General features: G+C 51.4%; 8 protein-coding genes across 8 annotated transcripts; 3 read left to right on the top strand and 5 right to left on the bottom strand.

Annotated features, from left to right (window-relative positions):
- Positions 1-25: 25 nt before the first annotated feature.
- Positions 26-1,273, bottom strand: ERG8 (phosphomevalonate kinase; the record flags this gene model as incomplete). The annotated part of the gene is made up of 1 exon (XM_076684009.1): positions 26-1,273. The coding sequence occupies one exon, from the start codon at positions 1,271-1,273 to the stop codon at positions 26-28; it is 1,248 nt and encodes a 415-aa protein (XP_076541763.1).
- A 152-nt stretch (positions 1,274-1,425) lies between these two features.
- On the top strand, positions 1,426-2,154 carry CYT2 (cytochrome c1 heme lyase CYT2; the record flags this gene model as incomplete). The annotated part of the gene is made up of 1 exon (XM_076684008.1): positions 1,426-2,154. The coding sequence occupies one exon, from the start codon at positions 1,426-1,428 to the stop codon at positions 2,152-2,154; it is 729 nt and encodes a 242-aa protein (XP_076541762.1).
- Positions 2,155-2,799: 645 nt separating this feature from the next.
- TIM10 (Tim10/DDP family zinc finger protein) lies at positions 2,800-3,137 on the bottom strand (the record flags this gene model as incomplete). The annotated part of the gene is made up of 2 exons (XM_076684007.1): positions 2,800-2,847; positions 2,898-3,137. The coding sequence occupies 2 exons, from the start codon at positions 3,135-3,137 to the stop codon at positions 2,800-2,802; spliced, it is 288 nt and encodes a 95-aa protein (XP_076541761.1).
- A 469-nt stretch (positions 3,138-3,606) lies between these two features.
- EMP47 (protein Emp47p) lies at positions 3,607-4,864 on the top strand (the record flags this gene model as incomplete). Its single annotated transcript, XM_076684006.1, has 2 exons — positions 3,607-3,688; positions 3,738-4,864. 2 exons carry the CDS (start codon positions 3,607-3,609, stop codon positions 4,862-4,864), a joined length of 1,209 nt encoding a protein of 402 aa, XP_076541760.1.
- A 444-nt stretch (positions 4,865-5,308) lies between these two features.
- On the bottom strand, positions 5,309-6,775 carry TRVA0_012S01640 (chromatin structure-remodeling complex subunit RSC7; the record flags this gene model as incomplete). The annotated part of the gene is made up of 1 exon (XM_076684005.1): positions 5,309-6,775. The coding sequence occupies one exon, from the start codon at positions 6,773-6,775 to the stop codon at positions 5,309-5,311; it is 1,467 nt and encodes a 488-aa protein (XP_076541759.1).
- Positions 6,776-9,431: 2,656 nt separating this feature from the next.
- Positions 9,432-10,745, bottom strand: TRVA0_012S01618 (uncharacterized protein; the record flags this gene model as incomplete). The annotated part of the gene is made up of 1 exon (XM_076684004.1): positions 9,432-10,745. One exon carries the CDS (start codon positions 10,743-10,745, stop codon positions 9,432-9,434), a length of 1,314 nt encoding a protein of 437 aa, XP_076541758.1.
- A 1,900-nt stretch (positions 10,746-12,645) lies between these two features.
- GOR1 (glyoxylate reductase) lies at positions 12,646-13,641 on the bottom strand (the record flags this gene model as incomplete). The annotated part of the gene is made up of 1 exon (XM_076684003.1): positions 12,646-13,641. One exon carries the CDS (start codon positions 13,639-13,641, stop codon positions 12,646-12,648), a length of 996 nt encoding a protein of 331 aa, XP_076541757.1.
- A 2,016-nt stretch (positions 13,642-15,657) lies between these two features.
- Positions 15,658-16,539, top strand: RGS2 (GTPase-activating protein RGS2; the record flags this gene model as incomplete). The annotated part of the gene is made up of 1 exon (XM_076684002.1): positions 15,658-16,539. One exon carries the CDS (start codon positions 15,658-15,660, stop codon positions 16,537-16,539), a length of 882 nt encoding a protein of 293 aa, XP_076541756.1.
- Between the last annotated feature and the right edge of the window lie 1,478 nt (positions 16,540-18,017).

Below are 18,017 nucleotides of genomic sequence, written 5' to 3'. Positions count from 1 at the left end.
TAGGGTAATAGAGGGTCAGAATTAATTAGACAAGGTAACCAGTAGCATCTTCCTCAACAATTCCCTTGGAGTCCTGGGCCAGATCAAGCCACTTGACCGATCTCAGGACTGGAGAAGAGGACGCCTGAGTGGACCGCTTGACTTCATCAACCTTGTTCGCGTCAACCAGCACACAGATAGCATCGTAGCCTCCTGCTCCTGGAACCACACCGCCGATAACACCGTCAACCTCGGAAGTAAGAGCATCTAGCAGAATCGTTTGCGCTGGAGGCTCAATGGGCACGTTTGCCTCCTCAGTCATCGTGCGCATGTCTGTTCTGATGTCCTGAATGCGCTGGGTAACCTCGGATGTGTCCAGGGGAACCCTGGAGAGCGCTTCAATGAGTGCCAAGTTGCTCGCATTGAGATGACCCCAAAGTGCCTCGACACGCTCCTCATTGGCCTTACGCCATGCAAGCACCTTCGAGACCATCTTTGGCGTCTCTGATCCGCCGCAAATATCCCCCATAAGCAAACTCACCGCTGGGTTCAGCGAGGTAGGAGAGAGAAGCAGCGGCTCCCACTGCGAGTTTACAATCTTACGAAGCTCCGCCTGGTACTCGGTCCATGACGAAGTGATCTCTCCCGTGAGGTTTTTGAGTAATTCAGGTGGGAAGCGCCGGTATATAAGCGAGCCGAAAACGGCAGATGCAACGTCAAACCCAGACCCGATCTTATTCTGCGCCGAGCAATGGGCAATCTGAGCGAGATTATGGATTTTCATCCTGTCTGCCCTTTGTGAAACGTCGGTTTCCGGGTGGTAATGGGCGAGCAGAGCAGTAGTCAGTACAGTAGTCAAAGCGGCCGAGGACCCCAAACCAGTCTTGGGCACTTCATTAATAGGCTTAGAATGGTAGCTGAACCGTCCCTTGCGCCCTACTGAGTAGTCCTGCGAGTGGTACCCATCATCTGAGAATATAGTGACGGTGATCTGCTCAGGGGGTCTTTCGACGACGTAGTTCAATACAGTCCTCAGAGTCGCCTCAACAAACGGATTACGGGAATCTCCGGCTCCACAGACATTCCCTTCTTCGTCAACCTTGTAGACCCACTCACCGGCCTCGAATTGCGGGGACTTGACCACGATGGACGTGGCCCCATCAGGGCTAGGCGATGCCTGAATCACGGCGTGCATGCGCGCTGAGAGGCCAATCACAAAGGCCTTGTATTTGGGATCGAGCACAAGGTACCCGCCGGCAATAAACGCCTTTCCTGGAGCCGAAAATGCCCTCATCTTTCCAAACTTTCAGTTCGTCAGGGCCGCTAACGGACGGAATGTGCGTGGAGAGATGGTGGTGCGCGAGCCATTTTTCACTCTGACGATCCGACACCCACACACTTCCTATCAGATCACCAAAATTAATAAGCGAAATATAATAAGCGAAGATGGCTGTCGAAGAGGACAAGTGCCCCGTCGACCACAAGGCGCGGGAGGCCTGGATGATCCAAAAGGAGCAGGAGGAGCTCGCCAGCCGCAACGGAGGCGAGGCAGCGGCCTGTCCCGTTGACCACACCGCCCGGGCCGCCTGGACTAAGAAAGCTCCAGCGGGCGCTGCATGCTCTTCTGAGCGCATGGACTCGACCGTGAGCCCGGGACAGGGCCCCATCGACCCGAGCACAGGTCTCTCCACCGAGCGTGAGGTGTCGTCTATTCCGCGGGCTGGCTCCATGCAGAACTGGGTGTACCCGTCGCAAAAGCAGTTCTTCGACGCCATGAAGCGCAAGAACTTTGATCCCGATGCGAGGGACATGCAGTCGATTATCCCAATCCACAACGCTGTCAATGAGCGGGCGTGGATGGAGATCCTCAAGTGGGAAGAGGGCCGCGGAGGAGAGCAGTGCGGCGGGCCGAAGCTCGTCAAGTTCCAGGGTGACTCGTCCAAGCTGACTCCGACGGCGCGGTGGAATGTGATGTGGGGCCTGCAGAAACCATTTGATAGACACGACTGGACGATTGAACGGTGCGGCAAGGAGGTCGACTACGTCATTGACTTTTACACGGGCAAGCCGAACCCTCTCATGCCCGACATGCCTAGCTTCTACCTTGATGCCCGGCCTAAGCTTAACAGTCTGGAAGGATTCCGACTACGCATCTCCAAGTTCTTTGGCTTTTAGACCCCCACCCAAACTAACGATTCTTGTACATATGCCATCTTCAATTTTAAACTAGTGTGAACTGGGGGGCCAGCCCCCCAGACCCCCCGTAGCTCCGCTTCGCGGAGATGCTTGCTCGAATTGTAGGTACCAAGAGCAATTGCTAGCTTGAAGGTAGGAGTGGAGGTAGTTGATACCGGATTACCCTTCTTAATGGCACACAGTCATACCTATTTTGATTGCTGGTACTAATGTAACTCTTTGTGCTTAATAAATCGCACTCTAGAAGTCGGGCATTTGAATCTTATATGCTTATTTATCTTATCAGAACCTATTATAAGCTATCATGAAGAGGGATTAAAAATTCACAGCTTGGATAACCAATGAGGTCACCGATATATGTGCACAGTACTATTTCGTTCAATTGTAACCTTATTGTTCTACTACGAGTGAAAAATTAGTAGCATCACTACCGCTACTACGATCTATCACAAACTGATTCTGGTAGATCTGGATACAGAAGGACTACGGCTTTCCTGAGCTGGATTGGACGTCCACCAAATCACCAATCACTACATAAAAGAATTGATGTTGGTACACCAAAAATAGATATAACATAGTATAAAGCATATTTACAATCATCAATAGCGAATCATTATAAAAAGTCTATCGTCCCATGAAAGACTGACCGCTCTGGCCCAATTTCTGCATATGCTATCCACCGTTAGTACCGCAACTAATTACACAATTAATAAAAAACTCACCTCGCCAACCTTGCCGTTGACCTCAAAGTACTTAGAAACACATCGGTCCAGACACAAGCTCTCGGTCTTGTTAAGATCGCCCTCCGGGTAGTTGGCGGTGATGCACTTCTGGTGACAAGAATCCACCAGTCGGTTGAACATGTCCGAAACCATGTCAAGCTCGGCCTCAGCAGCCTGGATCTTAAGCTGGTTGACGCCGCCCGCAGCAGCTGGGTTACCTCCTAATCCAAGAAAAGACATCTTTTGCTCTTATGTACTGGTGTGTTTGTTCTCTCTGTTCGCTTCGACAGTGCATTCTCCCCCAAAATTTTCAAAACCCCCAAATTACGTCATACGCAGCTACTGGGATTATGTAATTGGGAAGCCGCATGCGCCGCACCAGGCTCCTGGAGGTTAGCCCCCAGACCCCCGTGGCTCCGCTTCGCGGAGAATCCGTCGCTCGTGGTAAGATTGTAAAACCGTGAGTGCAGTGGGAAGACTACCTGTGAATTTTTGCCCGTTTCACTCGAACTAATCGAGGAATTGGTATATCCTGGTAAATTAACGCTGTTAATTAAGGTCATATTGGAAGATCGATCAATTAATACCCTAACCCCTTGTCAAGGCAGGGACAACACCGTGTTCAAATAAGTACCTGAGTAACACGACACCTCCAGGAAAGAAGCACTCGGAGATGAAAACGTGGACATATTTATTAGCTGGTGGGTCAATGCTGGCCCACCTGGCCTCTGCAGCCAGTCTCGACACCCAGCTGTCGCTTCCCGACAATTTTGGAAGCGCACTGCCAGCCGGTAAGTTTAACCACGAGGGGGAGATCAATGCAGGGCTAATCAGAGATAGATTGGAACTACCAAGGGTACACCAAGTTCGAGAACAGCAGAGCCATGCTGACACCGCTTGATCAAGGCTTGCAGCATGGCTCGCTGTGGACCAAATCCCGCAATTCGCACCAGGAGTGGACCCTGGATGTCCAAATGTCCGTGGCCGGCCCTGTGAGCCCAGGCGGGTCCCTCGCGCTGTGGTACTCGGCCAATCCGAATGAGCCCGGACCCGTACACGGATCGCGAGACCAGTGGGACGGCCTAGCGATCATGCTCGACTCGAGCGGCGAGGATGAGCAGGGCACGCTGCGGGGTCACCTTAACGACGGGTCGGTGTCCTATCAGTCCTTTGCCAAGCCAATTGAGAAGGCTTTCTCACTGTGCAAGATCAATTACCGAAACACGGGTGCTCTTTTCTCGATCCGAGTCGGCTACGGCAAGGGATCGCTCGTTGTTGACGTCAATGGCCAGAAGTGCTTTGAGACGGATAAGGTCGTTCTGCCACCCAACCTCTATTTTGGCGCTTCTGCCATGAGCACCGAGAATCCGGACAGCTTTGTTGTGCACAAGCTGAAGGTATACGACGGACTCCTACCCGAGATGGAGCGACACGTTCCTCAGCTTCAGAAGCTCCAGGAGCAGCAACAACAGCAGCAGCAGGTTCAACAACAACAACAGCAGCAGCAGGTTCAGCAGAAGAACCAACCGCGACAGGAACAGCAGGGGGGACAGCCAGTTTACCACCAGGAGATCCTCGAAAAGCTGGGCATGACCCATGACAAGCTGGTGAACGTAGACAAGGAGCACTCGCAGGTGCGGGCGCAGCTGGAGGCGGTGGAGAACAAGATGGCTCGTCTCGAGTCGCTGCTCCAGTCATTTATGGAGAGCCATTCAACGCAGCAGAAGAGCCACATCAGCGACGAGATGAACCAGCTCAAGAGCCAGCTCGACGACATCTCCAAGACCGTGAGTGAACACACTACTAACATAATCGGCAGTCTTCCGGAGACTGTCAACCGAGCCATCCAGAACGGCGGGCCCTCCATCTGGATCCTGTTTGTTCTTGTCATTGCCATCCAGGGCATTCTCATTGTTGGCTACAACGTGTACAAGACGCGACGATCTTACCATGCCAAGATTTTGTAAAAAAAAATTGAACCGTAGCTTTATCAATTGCTTTAGACTGCCTAACGACTTGTCAATTGTTCACTAACGTGAACTAGGGGGCCAGCCCCCCAGACCCCCCGTAGCTCCGCTTCGCGGAGGTACATGCTAATTTGGCAAGTATAGCGATCAATTCCAATATAACCTCCGCGAAGCGGAGCTGCGGGGTGTTTGAGGGGCTGGCCCCTCAAGAGCTTTAAATTTAGGCGCGTATTGCGTTGAAAGGCGGAATGATAGCAGGAAGCTCGAGGATTCAACGCATTGGGGCTTCTCTTTGAGGAGGTATCGTAGCAATTGGATCAATTGAATAGATAACCTCCGTGAAGCGGAGCTACGGGGAGTTTGAGGGGCTGGCCCCTCAAGAGTCTAGGTGTAGCATTAGGGAGGCGTGTAGGATTGAGATCATTAAGAAAATAAATAAATACACTACGGGTTGTAGTACTGGCCCTGGAACTGGGGGTTCCTCCAGTTCTGCTGCATCCATTGCTGGGGCTGTTGCTGCTGGGGCTGAGGCTGGGGCTGTTGCTGGGGCATGTACATCTGCTGCTGGGGCTGCTGGATGTTCTTTTGCAATGGGGGCCGTCCCCGCGGTGCCGGCTGTGGAGCCATTCGCTGCTGTGGCATCATCTGGGGCTGTACCTGTGGCTGTGGCTGTGCCTGGACCATGGGCATTCCAGGATGGTGTGGCTGGGCCATCATTGGCGGCTTGCTCTCCTGCGGCGGCTGGTTCTTTGCGGCCACCAGAGGCGGGTCCGGCATAAGAGCCTGTTGTTGCGGCGGAACGTCAAACGCACCCTGGGGCGGAATCTTGACCAATTGCATCATTTGCGCCACCAAAGCGTCCTCTTCCTGGTCTATCAGTTCGATCTTATTCTCATAGTACCCGCGGATCAGCTCGCGAATGCCGTCCGGCGTGATGTGCTTCGTAAACTGCTCCTGGCGCAGCCCCCAGAACCGGCCCCACGTCTTGGCCCGCTCCCGACGCTGCTTCCCGAGATACGTGTTAAACTTGACCACGGCATGCTGCGAATCGAGCGCCTGGTGAGCCAGCTCGACGCCGAGCTTGTGCTTGGTCAGTCGCGCGTGCGACCGCATCGATGAGTACGCCGGATCCGGGTAGTCTATGGACCCGGTGATGCTCGCTCCGGGGATGAAAATACTCGAAAGAGAGCCGGTAACGCCAATTGACGTGATGCCGGACCCAGTCGACCCGATTGCAGCCGTCTCTGACGCCTGGTGCCGCGTGTGATGGCTAAGGATTGGAGCAGCGCCGGGAGTCGAGTTTCGCGTCTTGTAGGGAGAAGGCTGGTGGGCCGGTACTGGCTGGTGATGGCCCATGGTGTTTGCCGCCGAGGGGCCCCCGCCAATGGACGGGTATCCGCTCGAGCCAGCCGAGGAGTGGGCCGGATGGTGCTTTTTATCATTGGGGACAGGATCGTTCTCGGTCATGCCCTGCTCAACAGCACGCTCCTCCCAGTAATCATCTCTGACACGCTTGCCGTTGCGGATAACACGGGCGCCAAACTGTCTGAACATGGACCGGGCTGTGACGAGCGCGATCTGCCGCGACCGGAACGAGTATGGTAGGAGCCCTGCGGCGATGAGCGTCTCCTTGTCCTTCTGCGACGCGATCATCTTGTACAGCGACTTGTTCTTGTTGAACAGGAGGTAGGAGTCGCGGTAGTTGAGCTCCTTGGCGCACTCGGTGGCCATCATGTAGAGCCGGTTGCCTCGTCCGGGCAGGTTGAACGTGTGGATGCGGTATTCTCTGTCTCCGAGGAGATGGCCGTCGGGGGTTACTTTCTCCTCGCCTTTGGGCGAGATCTTGGTCGACACGTACTCGTCTCCGTCTGCTGTCAGCTCATTGCTGGTGAATATCCCCACTTGCAGCATTTTGTCGTGTTGGAGTATGGTCCTGAGTCGAACTTTTCATTTACGTTGGGACATCCCGACTACAGTATCCCTATGCACCCGTTCAACCTCTTCGTTCATACTATAGTTGGCATTGGTATATTTACCAGGTGTAACATTTTTGAAATATTTGCAGACTTGTGTTATATTTGCAAATATTACTTGGCGTTATAGTGACTGGTTATCTGAATGTTAGATGGTGCAACCTTAGTACCAGTGTAGCCGTTTGAAGGGATCAATTGCTATGAGTCCTCGAGCTGCCGTAGTTTGCTTCGCAGAAGGTTTGTAGACCTGTAGGAAGCAGGGTCCCAGAGGGGAATTGGTGGTTCAGAGTATTATATGCGAAATTGTAATGATAACCAATTATTATGAATATAATACACCTGCAGTGGAGTTTATTCGAGGGTCAGCCCCCCAGACCCCCTTCGGTGACGGTTACAGCGTAACAAAGTTTCGTTACATTGTAACAAACTCCCAACAAAAACTCCGGTAACAATGCGATCCTAATAAGATACCGCAAACACTATAAAACAAAACCTTAGCGTCAATTTATGAATTTGAACAGATGCACTTATAGTGAATGGAAGATGGTTAGATCTACTATGCTGTAATAGTGGTGACATACCGGTAGTAATGGGACATATGAGCCACAGATCAAATGGCGCCTACCAGTACCAATAACTCTTCACGGCAGACCATAAAAATCTAAACACGGTTGTTATACTGTAGAGAATAAGTATTGCAAGAATTTTTCGTAGGATTATGGTAATAGTCGCGCTCCAATTTTATTAATACCATTCCTCGAGTGGTACTCGTTAAGCGAGATTGAGTTTGAAGAGTGACATACTGGTGTAAAACAAGCATATGGCTGCCGTTAATTCAGTTCCATTGTCTATGAGACTTACACCGCACAATAAAGGCGTTACTGTCCCTAATTCGCGAATTAGACGTCTACGTAATGACATACCGTCACACACCCACTGTTGCACACCTATATTAACTATGAAAAGAATCTAAAAGTAGAGCCACGGGAACATCAAAGCTACCACCTACTTTAGTAACACATAACTTTTATAGCGATGAACGATTGTGGCATACCGTGGTATATGGCAAATAAGTCCTCCTTCGCCCTAGGAAACGGACTTTAATCAAGATTACTATTACCACCGTACCGGTAACTAATAGGGTGAACTTATAATAACTGTAAGTACCGGTAGGTACCGGTATTACGGTATTATTTTACAGGGTATGGCAAATACAAAATTATTGAACTCTGGTGCATTTTTGAATAATTTATATCAGCGAGATTATTTTCTACTCTGACTTCTTAGCCCATCATGATACCTCTGTTACCGGTAAATTGCTGGGCTTTGAGTTATACTGGTAGCTATAGAAGAATTCAAAAAATCAGTTTTGTACAATTTCGGAGTTAAATGCCAGTCATTCACGTTACCAACATTGGTTGTTCCGAAGTACGACCACTCGCCGAAAAAATTGAACGGCCAATCTCAAAGTTACTTGAGCGATACCAAGCGATGCTGATAATGTCAGCGATACTTCCCGAGGGGATATTGTCAACGTTGCGCACCATAATGCACCAGTCACATGATTCATTTGACATAATTTCATCTCAGAGTATTACCATGGGAAGTTGTAATGATACTAACGCATTACCGGTATTAGGAATGTAATGGATTCTGATAATATACATAAAGAAATACACTTTAACGCGTCTCAATTCATTCTGGTAATTCACGGACAACATTAAACCTATTGAACTTCCCCCCAGGGCCTTTGCCTGAAATTTTATCACAGACAAGCTCAATTAAGCTGGTATCATTTTCCGTGGCATATTTTTTATGTTGTTCACTGATATGCGACTTTCTCGGGGAAAATTTAAGACCCAATTAATATGACAGTCTATGGTAGTCTAAGAGATAATGCCGTTTTTTTGTCTCTTCAGGTAACAGATTGTCAATTTTGCATAGTGTATCGCATTGGATGAGCAGCTCTTTAACTACCCAAACACTGGACATCAATCATGATTTACTCATAGAGTTTGTAATAATTCCAGGCAAATCACGGGACAGTCATGAGTTACTCACAGTTTTAATACAGTAATCAAGACCCGCCGCGAAGCGGAGCTACTAGGGTTTAGGGGATGGCCCCCAAGTCAATTGAAGCAGCAGTATCTCATGGGGTGACCAATTCCCCCAACCCCTCCCCCTGGGGCTCCATTTCGTGGAGAATTCCTCCGCGCAGCGGAGCTAGGGAAGTTTGGGGGCAGGCCCCCAAGTCAATTGAAGCAGCAGTACCTCATGGGGGGACCAGTCGCCCCAAACCCTGGGGCTCCACTTCGTGGAGAATTCCTCCGCGCAGCAGAGCTACGGGGAATAGCCCACTGATTAAGCCAAATAGCGAATACCACAGGTACTCATTTAACAATTCACATAACAGTATAAGTTATATCGTACATCATATACCCAAGGAGCGTTCGAAGTAAAGTATAGCCAAAAGACGTCCCCATATCGTTTATCATCTCATCATTACAAGTCCACAATCCCGTGGTCCTCCCCCCCAGTCGTACGTAGTCATTAAAAAAACAGTAAACAAACATAAAAAAACAACGGGTTCTCTATCACGGCGTTAGATGGGGCATTGGCTTTTTCGACCCCGCAGTTGAAGAAGAAGTGTGGTGGGCCATAGTAGTGGTCGGCGGCGGTAGGCCCTGGTATGCACCAGATGAGGAAGAAGAAGAAGAAGGCTGATTCGCCGTGAATTGGCGACGCGGCACAGCATCCAAACTGGACCATCCATTGGGACTCACCACATAACACAGCGATGAACCCAACACAGAAGAGGACTCAGCTACGCCAAACATGTCTTTGAACTTCTTCTGGCATGCGATGGACGTGATGCGCTTGTTACGGTCCTTGGTCAGCTCGGCCGAAATGAACTTCCACTTGGCTCGCTCGCCAATCTCCAGCAGGTCTCTCAGCGTCTCAACGTCGTCCCTGTCCCACAGCACTTCCTCCACTTCGTCCGGTCTGCCGGGGGTCGTGCGGGGCTGGTGGGGATCATTAGTAGTCGTGTAGTACGGCTGGGCCGAGATAAGCTGCGTGTACCGCGAGCGGGTCGAGTCCACGTCCATTTTGACGGCCGAAGCGATTTCGGGCCACCCTTTGCCTTGTTTCGTCATGGCCAGAATAACGTTGTCCTGGTCCGCGGTGGTTGGGGCGTAGTGATGCAGGGTAGGCGATGGGCGGTAGAAGCGGCGGCGCGAGGACGCAGTGGCGCTGTGTGATCGGTGCAGCAGCGTTGGGGATTTGACGGGCGGCTGGTAATGGTGGGGTTGCGGTTCGTCCAGAATGCTCGCCAACGACGGCGTCGTTTGCGATGACGGCATGCGCGGAGCCGCACCAGACGCGTAAGGGTACGAGAAGGTAAAAGATGAGGCAGGCAGCGAATGGCGGTGTTGGTGATGCTGGTGGTGTAGAGGGTGGTGGGCCAGAACTGGCGTCGAGCTCGCCGACAGCGGCATTGGCGGCGGAACCACTCCAGTAGGAGTCGCTGGGGCGGTAGGCGGGTTTCGCGTGTAGAACGCGGGCGGAGGAAGCGACGAGGACTCTACGGTGCGGCCGCTTCCATCAGAACTGGGAGCCGGGGCCGTTGTAGATGGGGTGTCTACGGTGGTGACGGTTGAGGACGCTCCTCCCGCCGCGGAAGACGAGGACGGTTCAGATTGTGGAGGGGGCGGTGGATGCTGGTGGTCCGGAAGCAATTGCGTCCCAGAGTGCTGGATGATCGACTCGAGCGACGACTTGGTCAGGGACGGGAACGCAGAGGAGGCCTGGGACCCTGCGGCATACGCCGTTGTCGTCTGGGTCGTGGGCTGGGCCGTCTGGGCCAGCGAAGTCGGGTAGTAGTAGGGAGGCGGCGTGTAATACGACATGTGCTGCTCTCACCTCTTTCCCGACGCCTACTGTACAGAGCAAATTGGTATTTTGGGGCCGTTTTCTGTCACACTTGGGTCCTGGTGGATGTCTATTGGTAATTCCCAGGTGTTTGGAGGGGGGATTAGTGGCTCCTGAAAGCTGGCGCACCCTTCACTCCCCTGGCTCTAGTTTTACTACCCGACAGTTTGGTTCTTTTAGAGTGTGCAGTTTCCAGTGAAACAGCTGTTTAAGAGTTTGTCGAGGGGGGCCTTATTGAGAGGCTATAATCGTACCGTTTCGCGAAGAAAAAAAAATAAATAAAATTGCAACGCTTAGTCTGCTTTTACTTATTCTTCGGCGCGTACGAGCAGCAGCTGATGGAATTGCAACAGGAATTGATGGCGGTGGAGCGAGTTAGAATCCCCACTGGGCGGTATAGCGGTGTAAAAAAGTGTGATGGTGGGAGGAGGTGTATAGAGACGTATTATTATAGCCCGGTAGATGGGGAGAGCGGTGGAAAATCGTATACTTCGTAGACAACCACTACAAGCCGGGAGACAGTAGAGCTTGTGACTTTAATTTTTTTCCCCAGCTCAATTAGACCGATTTAGTATAGGAGCGATGAGGGAAATAAAAAAAAAAGAGGGAGGCAAACCTCCCCGTAGTAAAATGTGCATGCTTGGCCGAGGGGTAGTGGACTATCGCGACCTGGTAGCCCTTTAGAGGAAACCGCAGGAGGAATGGATCGAGCCCGGGCCAGAAGGCGGCTGCAGGGGCATCTTTTCCACTGGAACACCTGGAGCGGAATGAACCAGGCCGGAAACTACTAAATCTCCAACAAGAAATGGAGGATCCTTCCATCGGTATTAAGGTTTGTCACTGCGTTCTCAAGTGTCTTTCAAGGTAAGCTACGCTGCATATTTCTCTCTATTCCCTCAATTGACCATGCACCGAGATGCGAGGGTAGGCTAGACCATCCTGTCAACCACATCCCTGATGCAGCGACGCGATCGGATCACCAATTCTCCTCTCATAAGCACGCTCAATGTCTACGATCATCAGGGATATAATACAAAAAAGTAAAAAAATAAATAATTTATTCTCCAGTTATGTGAAATGTTACAGTCCGTCAGTATCTCGGCAATATGTTGACCAATCGCCCAGACTATGAGGTGTGATGAAGCTGGCTTCGCTCTAGTCTTTTTTTCCCCTCCGTTCGACTATCCAAACACAGCCGGTAGAGTGAATAAAAGACGCAATTTCGTATCTGAAGAAAAAAAAAGAAGAAGAATTCTCTTCCAGCACTCCACCGCCTTTTATATCACCCGCCCCGTGCTCACATGTTACCATGCCCAAATCTACGCTCTCTCCCATCTCCCTGCGCACCGCCCTTGGAAGACCGGCCCTCGACCTCCCGTAGCCCTCCCCAATTAATACTTGGATGTCGTCAATTGACTTGGGGGGCCAGCCCCCAAACCCCCCGTAGCTCCACTTCGCGGAGAATTAGTAGACTCGTATATTTCTGCGGAGCGGAGCCCCAGTCCCCCCAGCAATACACCCGCAGTGGTGTGTATTCGAGGGCCAGCCCTCGAGCTCCCGTAGCTGGGGGCCAGCCCCCAGACCCCCCTCTTGCGTTAAGGCGTAACAAAGTTTTCGTAACACTGTAACAAACTCCCAACAAAAACTCCCGTTACAGCTTAAATCTCCGCGAAGCGGAGCCCTAGGAGTCCCCCCAATGCGCATTAGGAGGACATAGCCTTCTCCAATCAATACTCAATTATCTTGGGGAAGAAGCGGAGAAATTAAAACAAGTCTACGAATTCTCCGCGAAGCGGAGCCCTAGGGGGGTTTGGGGGGACTGGTCCCCCCAATTGGTACCAGAGAGTGAAGGAGAGTAAAATCTATTAGTGATAATCATTAGAACTTGCCCTTGAGCTCTGGGACGAGGTTGATGACCTTGCCGGTCTCGATGCCAGCGCGCAGGTTGTTGATGGTGGTGACCTCCATGAGCTTTCGGGTCTCAATGGTGTGGGTGCCCATGTGTGGCAGGAGGATGACGTTAGAGTTCTTGAGCAGGCCTGGGTGGATGGTTGGCTCGTTCTCGAACACGTCGAGACCAGCTCGGGCGACCTTGCCGGACTCGAGGGCCTCAACGAGGGCGGGCTCATCGATGACGGCGCCCCGCGCCGTGTTCACGACGACAACACCGTCCTTGCACTTGGCAAGGGCCTCCTTGTTGAGGATGTGTCGAGTATGCTTGTTCAGGGGCAGATTGAGAGACAGAATGTCAGACTGGGCGAGCAGCTCGTCGAACGAGACGTACTCGGCGTCCCCCTCGAGCTCCGGCGAAAGCCGCGTCCGGTTGTAGTAGACGATCTTCTTGAACCCAAACACCTTCGCCTTGTCTCGCACAGAACGGCCAATGCCGCCCATACCGAGAATACCGAGCACCTTGTTCTGGGGGTCGTTGGCCTCAGGCGTCGTGTTGACCCAGTTGCCCTTGTAGAGCTCCTGGATGCCCCGGCCAAAGTTCCGGATGGCGCCGAGGATGAGGAAGATGTTGGTGTCGGCGGTCGCCTCGTCGACGGCGCCAGGGGTGTGCGAGACCTGGATGCCTCGGGCGCCCATGGCGTGGACATCGATCTTGTCGTACCCGGCGCCGTTGTTGGCGATGTACTTGAGCGAGGCTGGGAAGTGCTGGGCAAGCTCCTCGTCAAAGTTGCCCACCTTGGACCCGACAAACGTGCAGAAGATGCCCGTGATGCCAGCGTACTTGGTCTTGAGATCAGAGATGAACTCCTCCCGGCTCTGCGAGGTGCATTCAATCAGCTCGGCGATCTTCGACAGCTGCTGCCACTCCTTGGAGGCGTGGACAACCCGTCCAAACAATAGAATCTTGTTGCTCATGGTCATTTCGTGTTTTTTTGTCTTGGTAGAACTTAACGAAAATCTCACGGATCTTCCGCCCTGATTTATATATATACCCTCCGTGGGGGTGCTGTCTTCGGACGCAGCCTCCGAAGGGGGAGGGGATCTCCGCACCTATCTCCAAGGCGCCCCACCCCCCCGCGGGACGCCATGCACTACCACTATGGCGAAACGACCACTGCCAGATGTTTTTCCGGAAAACCTCCGCAATGTATTCCCTCGAGCTCCACTGCGCGGAGAATTTCTCCGTCGAGCCTAATCCCCTCCATGTTATACTGGGGCGCTGCCCCAGACCCCGTCAGTAGGGGGGTTGCACCCCCCAAACCCCCCACTAGTGCGGCTTGTGCGGCTCCTACGCGAAGCGACCAATTACACTACTGTAGTGACTTCTTAGGGCTAAGCTCCGCGATTCCTCCGGAAATTGGAGCCCCGGGGCCTGAAAATAGTCCCCATATACAATCCAGCAATTACTCTGCTAGTTTAATACTGGGGCGCTGCCCCAGATTCCGTTAGTACGCTGGAGTGTATTCGAGGGCCAGCCCCCCCAGACCCCCTTTGGTGATGGTTACAGCGTAACAAAGTTTTGTTACACTGTAACAAACTCCCAACAAAACTCCAGTAACAAATGTACCCAGTCACGGCTCAAAAATCTCCGCGAAGCGGAGCCTAAGGGGGGTTTGGGGGGACTGGTCCCCCCAATTGCACTACTACAATGGCTTACATTGCACCGCTTCGCAGAGGATTTGACAATACCTCCGCGAAGCGGAGCCCAGGGTGGTGGTTTGGGGGGACTGGTCCCCCCATTAGTACAAAGTAAGCGGCTCAGGGCCGGGAAAATCCGCGGGACACTGTCGCGAAGACGCCAAGTCGAGTTTAATTCACTACAGGGAAAATGTGCGCGCGCGCTAATGCGGCGCATTAGAACGGTGAACGTTAGCGCAGGGCCGTTGAGACAGGCAACGGTGACAACTAACGGCAAGGGGTGCGTGTGATTGAAAAAAGGGGGCCAAGAGAGTGATGGGCAGTGTCGATGATCGAATTAGTGCGATTATATGTGCCACATGGGGCGGGAGAGATGGTTGCTATGAGAGACCGTTACAGGTGACAAGGAGCCGCAGTGCGTAAGAGATGGCGGGCCAAGCGGTTAAGTTACGGTGGTTACAGTCAATTGTTCTTGCATCTGACCCCTTGTTCAGCGTACGTACCACCCCACAAAAATTGCAGAAAGCGTTGATCGACGGGCATGGCTGCCTCATTGGGAGGCGCTTACGCCGCGCGCGCTCGTGTTGGCACGTTGGCCAGATATCGTGCGTGCCGCTTCCTAGCAGCCCCTCTACTGATCGAGGGAGTGTCAAAAAATACATCATACATATGTATACAGCAATTTTATTGTGGCGTGCTCTGGCCAGGGGCCGCCCGGCATCTAAGGCGTGGAAAAATATTTGTCCTCTCCGAATATACAATGGCGAGGAGAGGGGAAAACGGTCCGTCGGCAACGGCCAAAACGGTCAATTAAACTTTAAATAGGCAAACAAAAAAGATTGCGCGGTGGTTTGCTTTTGGTAGGGTGACGCAAAAGCAAAAATAATATAACGCTGCAAAAAGGAATATAAATATTATGAAACCGCATGCGGTTCGACTCATCGTTGCTTTTTGCTGCACATCCGAAAATCCCTAAACCAGAAAGGCTGGAAACCATAAAAATAAGACGGGGTGCTCGATTATATTTAAGAAGACGACACGCACTTTTTCGAACAGATAACATATCTATATTAAGTTTTCTTTCGTTCAAAGGAGACTTTGATAAAAGAGGGTTTTTTTGACCTTTGGTTTCCTGTCCTTCTGCCATTTTATTTTAAAGAAGGCTTCGGATACCCCCGTTTTTTTTTTTTGTATTTGATTATTTCGACTCGACTACCTTGACGGTAGTGACTATAGAGAAACACGACAACTGGACCTTTTAAGGCCTTGAATATTATCAGACCGGAAATATTAGCACAAATGAACATACGGCGAATGAGCGTAGCTGCTATATACCCGCATGAGACCGCCCTTCCTCAGCCACGGGCCAATGCCCCGGGCTCGTACTCTGCATCGTCGCTTCTGGCACAGTCGCGAACACCACCACCAGAATCATTCCAGTACCACGCCAAGATTCCTACTCTCCATGAAATTGTGACCGACCGCGCTCCAGCTCCTTACTCGCTCCACTCGTTTGCAGCCTTCCTGCGCCACAACCACTGTAGCGAGCTACTCGAGTTTGCAGTCGACGTGTACCGTTACCAGCAGGCATACTACGGGTGGAATGACAGTGTTGCGACATCGGCATGCACGTCGACAACGCTCCTCAACTCGGCATGGAACCGACTTATGGACTTATACATTGAAGCGGACTCGCACCGGGAAATCAACATTCCTGCCGTAATTCGCTCCAGGCTGCTCTCAATTGAAACTTCGGCTCTGGCGCCTATCCACCCGACCCACCTTGAGCCAGCTCTCAACGCGGTCATGGACCTCATGAAGGAGAACGCGTATCTGACTTTTGTCACGACGGCGTCCTCTCCTTCGTGCTCCTCGGAGGCGCTTTCGTCCCGGTCCGTCTCTCCTATCCAGCCATTGCCGCCTCTTGTGCGTACTGGCTATGACGAGCATGGTCGACACGCCAAGAAGCAGCATGTAGAGGAGAAGAACGACCTTCATGCCGTTGCACCGTTTCTTACCGACTCATCATCGACGTCGTCCACCGAGGAAGAATGTTTTAATCACAGCGCGGACCTGCGCAGGGCCAAAACTGGCGTTGTGCGTGGTGCGTCGAGCCCCAAGAAGCAGTTTACGCACTGGCGCAAAATGAGCTCCAAACTCAAGTGGCTAGGCTCTAAGTGAAAAAAGCATATGGCACCTACTAACCTGTAATGATCCTTATGATTTTATTTATTTGTATAGACTAATATTTATTTGTTGAAGCATAATTCGTTCATCTAAAAGCCGTTTTAACACGATTATAGGACTCAACCGCTTATAGCATGCAACCGTTAAAACCAGCTCATTTGGCTCTTGTTTACCTATACTCTATATTAACGCCTATCAGTTGAATCCGGTAGTCCTTTAACGCCTATCAGTTTGAATCTGGTAGCATCGCCCATCACATCGTTATCTGGAACCATCTTGTGTAACCGCCTATAGTGGAACCACCTGTTAATACATGACGCATGGAAAACGTGGTGCAACTGACGGCAAATCCGTGCTGCATGAGCCAGACAAAAATAATAATGTCCGCCCATAGCTGCACAGACCACCAAAAAGCCCTGTAGGGGCGTGCAGGGTTCACCGCCTTCCTTGGCGTGCTGCCATTCTGCGAAAAAGAATGGACCGCATGGCATTTCATCATGAGACACCGACGGATGGAAAACGGTTTTGAATCAAATGCCGCTGCATGGAATCTCATCTGAGCGGCTAATGTCTTAGATTGAGCAAGGCGGGCAACTGGCACCGTTGCAAAAAAAAATAAAAAAAATCTAAATCTTAATCTTTGCGATGCCTTCTGGTCCCCCTCATTGAGCCTCTTCGTCTAACCTTTGTGGTTATTACCTTGTCGGACTTAAGTCGTAGCTATTTGTTACCGCTTTCAAGCAAGAGACATTCTTTGTAATGATAGCACTAGCATATGTCATCTAACATCACCTGTTTCGGCTGGTTATTATAGCGTGCTTTTTGCGTGCATTGCGTCTTTTGGCCGAAATCTCGCAGTGGGTCCCGTGTATCTTTCCGGAAACGGGTAAAACGTTTAAACTTAGTCTAACCCTGCCAAAACTCAAAGCCTACTTCAGCATCCGCTGTTAACTACAGTAATACGCATTTTTCTAACGTGAGCTCTGTCTCAGCGTACACGTCAGTATTGGCCATGTGTATAACTCAGTACAAGGGCTCCACACACTTGGCAGGGTGTACCTTGGCAGGGTTCCTTGGCGGTGTCTACAGTGACTGAACATTTTGTGATACTCCAGTGGCTCAGCTTGGCAGGGTCCCTTGGCAGTGGCTACAGAAACAAAGGTTTTGCGATCCTTCGAGGGCCAGCCCTCGAGCTCCTATGGCACCGCGAAGCGGAGATATCGTTCCCCTCAGTGATAGGTTTACCTTAGTTCGCCTTCTACGCTCGTTTTGAATTTGTTTGAGGCAATCTTTAGGCGGAGTCCTTGAGGGGGGAAGGCTGGTGGCAAAAGATTGGTCTGATCATACTTTGGAAGCTGGTTACCCTTTCCAAGTCCATCTCTATTCTTGGAGTTGTAGTACTAAACCTTGCATATCGTTATCTTGTTGATCTTGATCTTGTTGATAAGTAAACTAGTGTAGTTACATATGAT

Source organism: Trichomonascus vanleenenianus, assembly GCF_965637985.1.
Source record: "Trichomonascus vanleenenianus strain CLIB 3782 genome assembly, contig: TRVA0_012S, whole genome shotgun sequence".
Classification (NCBI taxonomy): Eukaryota; Fungi; Ascomycota; class Dipodascomycetes; order Dipodascales; family Trichomonascaceae; genus Blastobotrys; species Blastobotrys vanleenenianus.
Note: the sequence above shows the minus strand (reverse complement) of the source record. Positions and strands in the feature narration are given on the sequence as shown.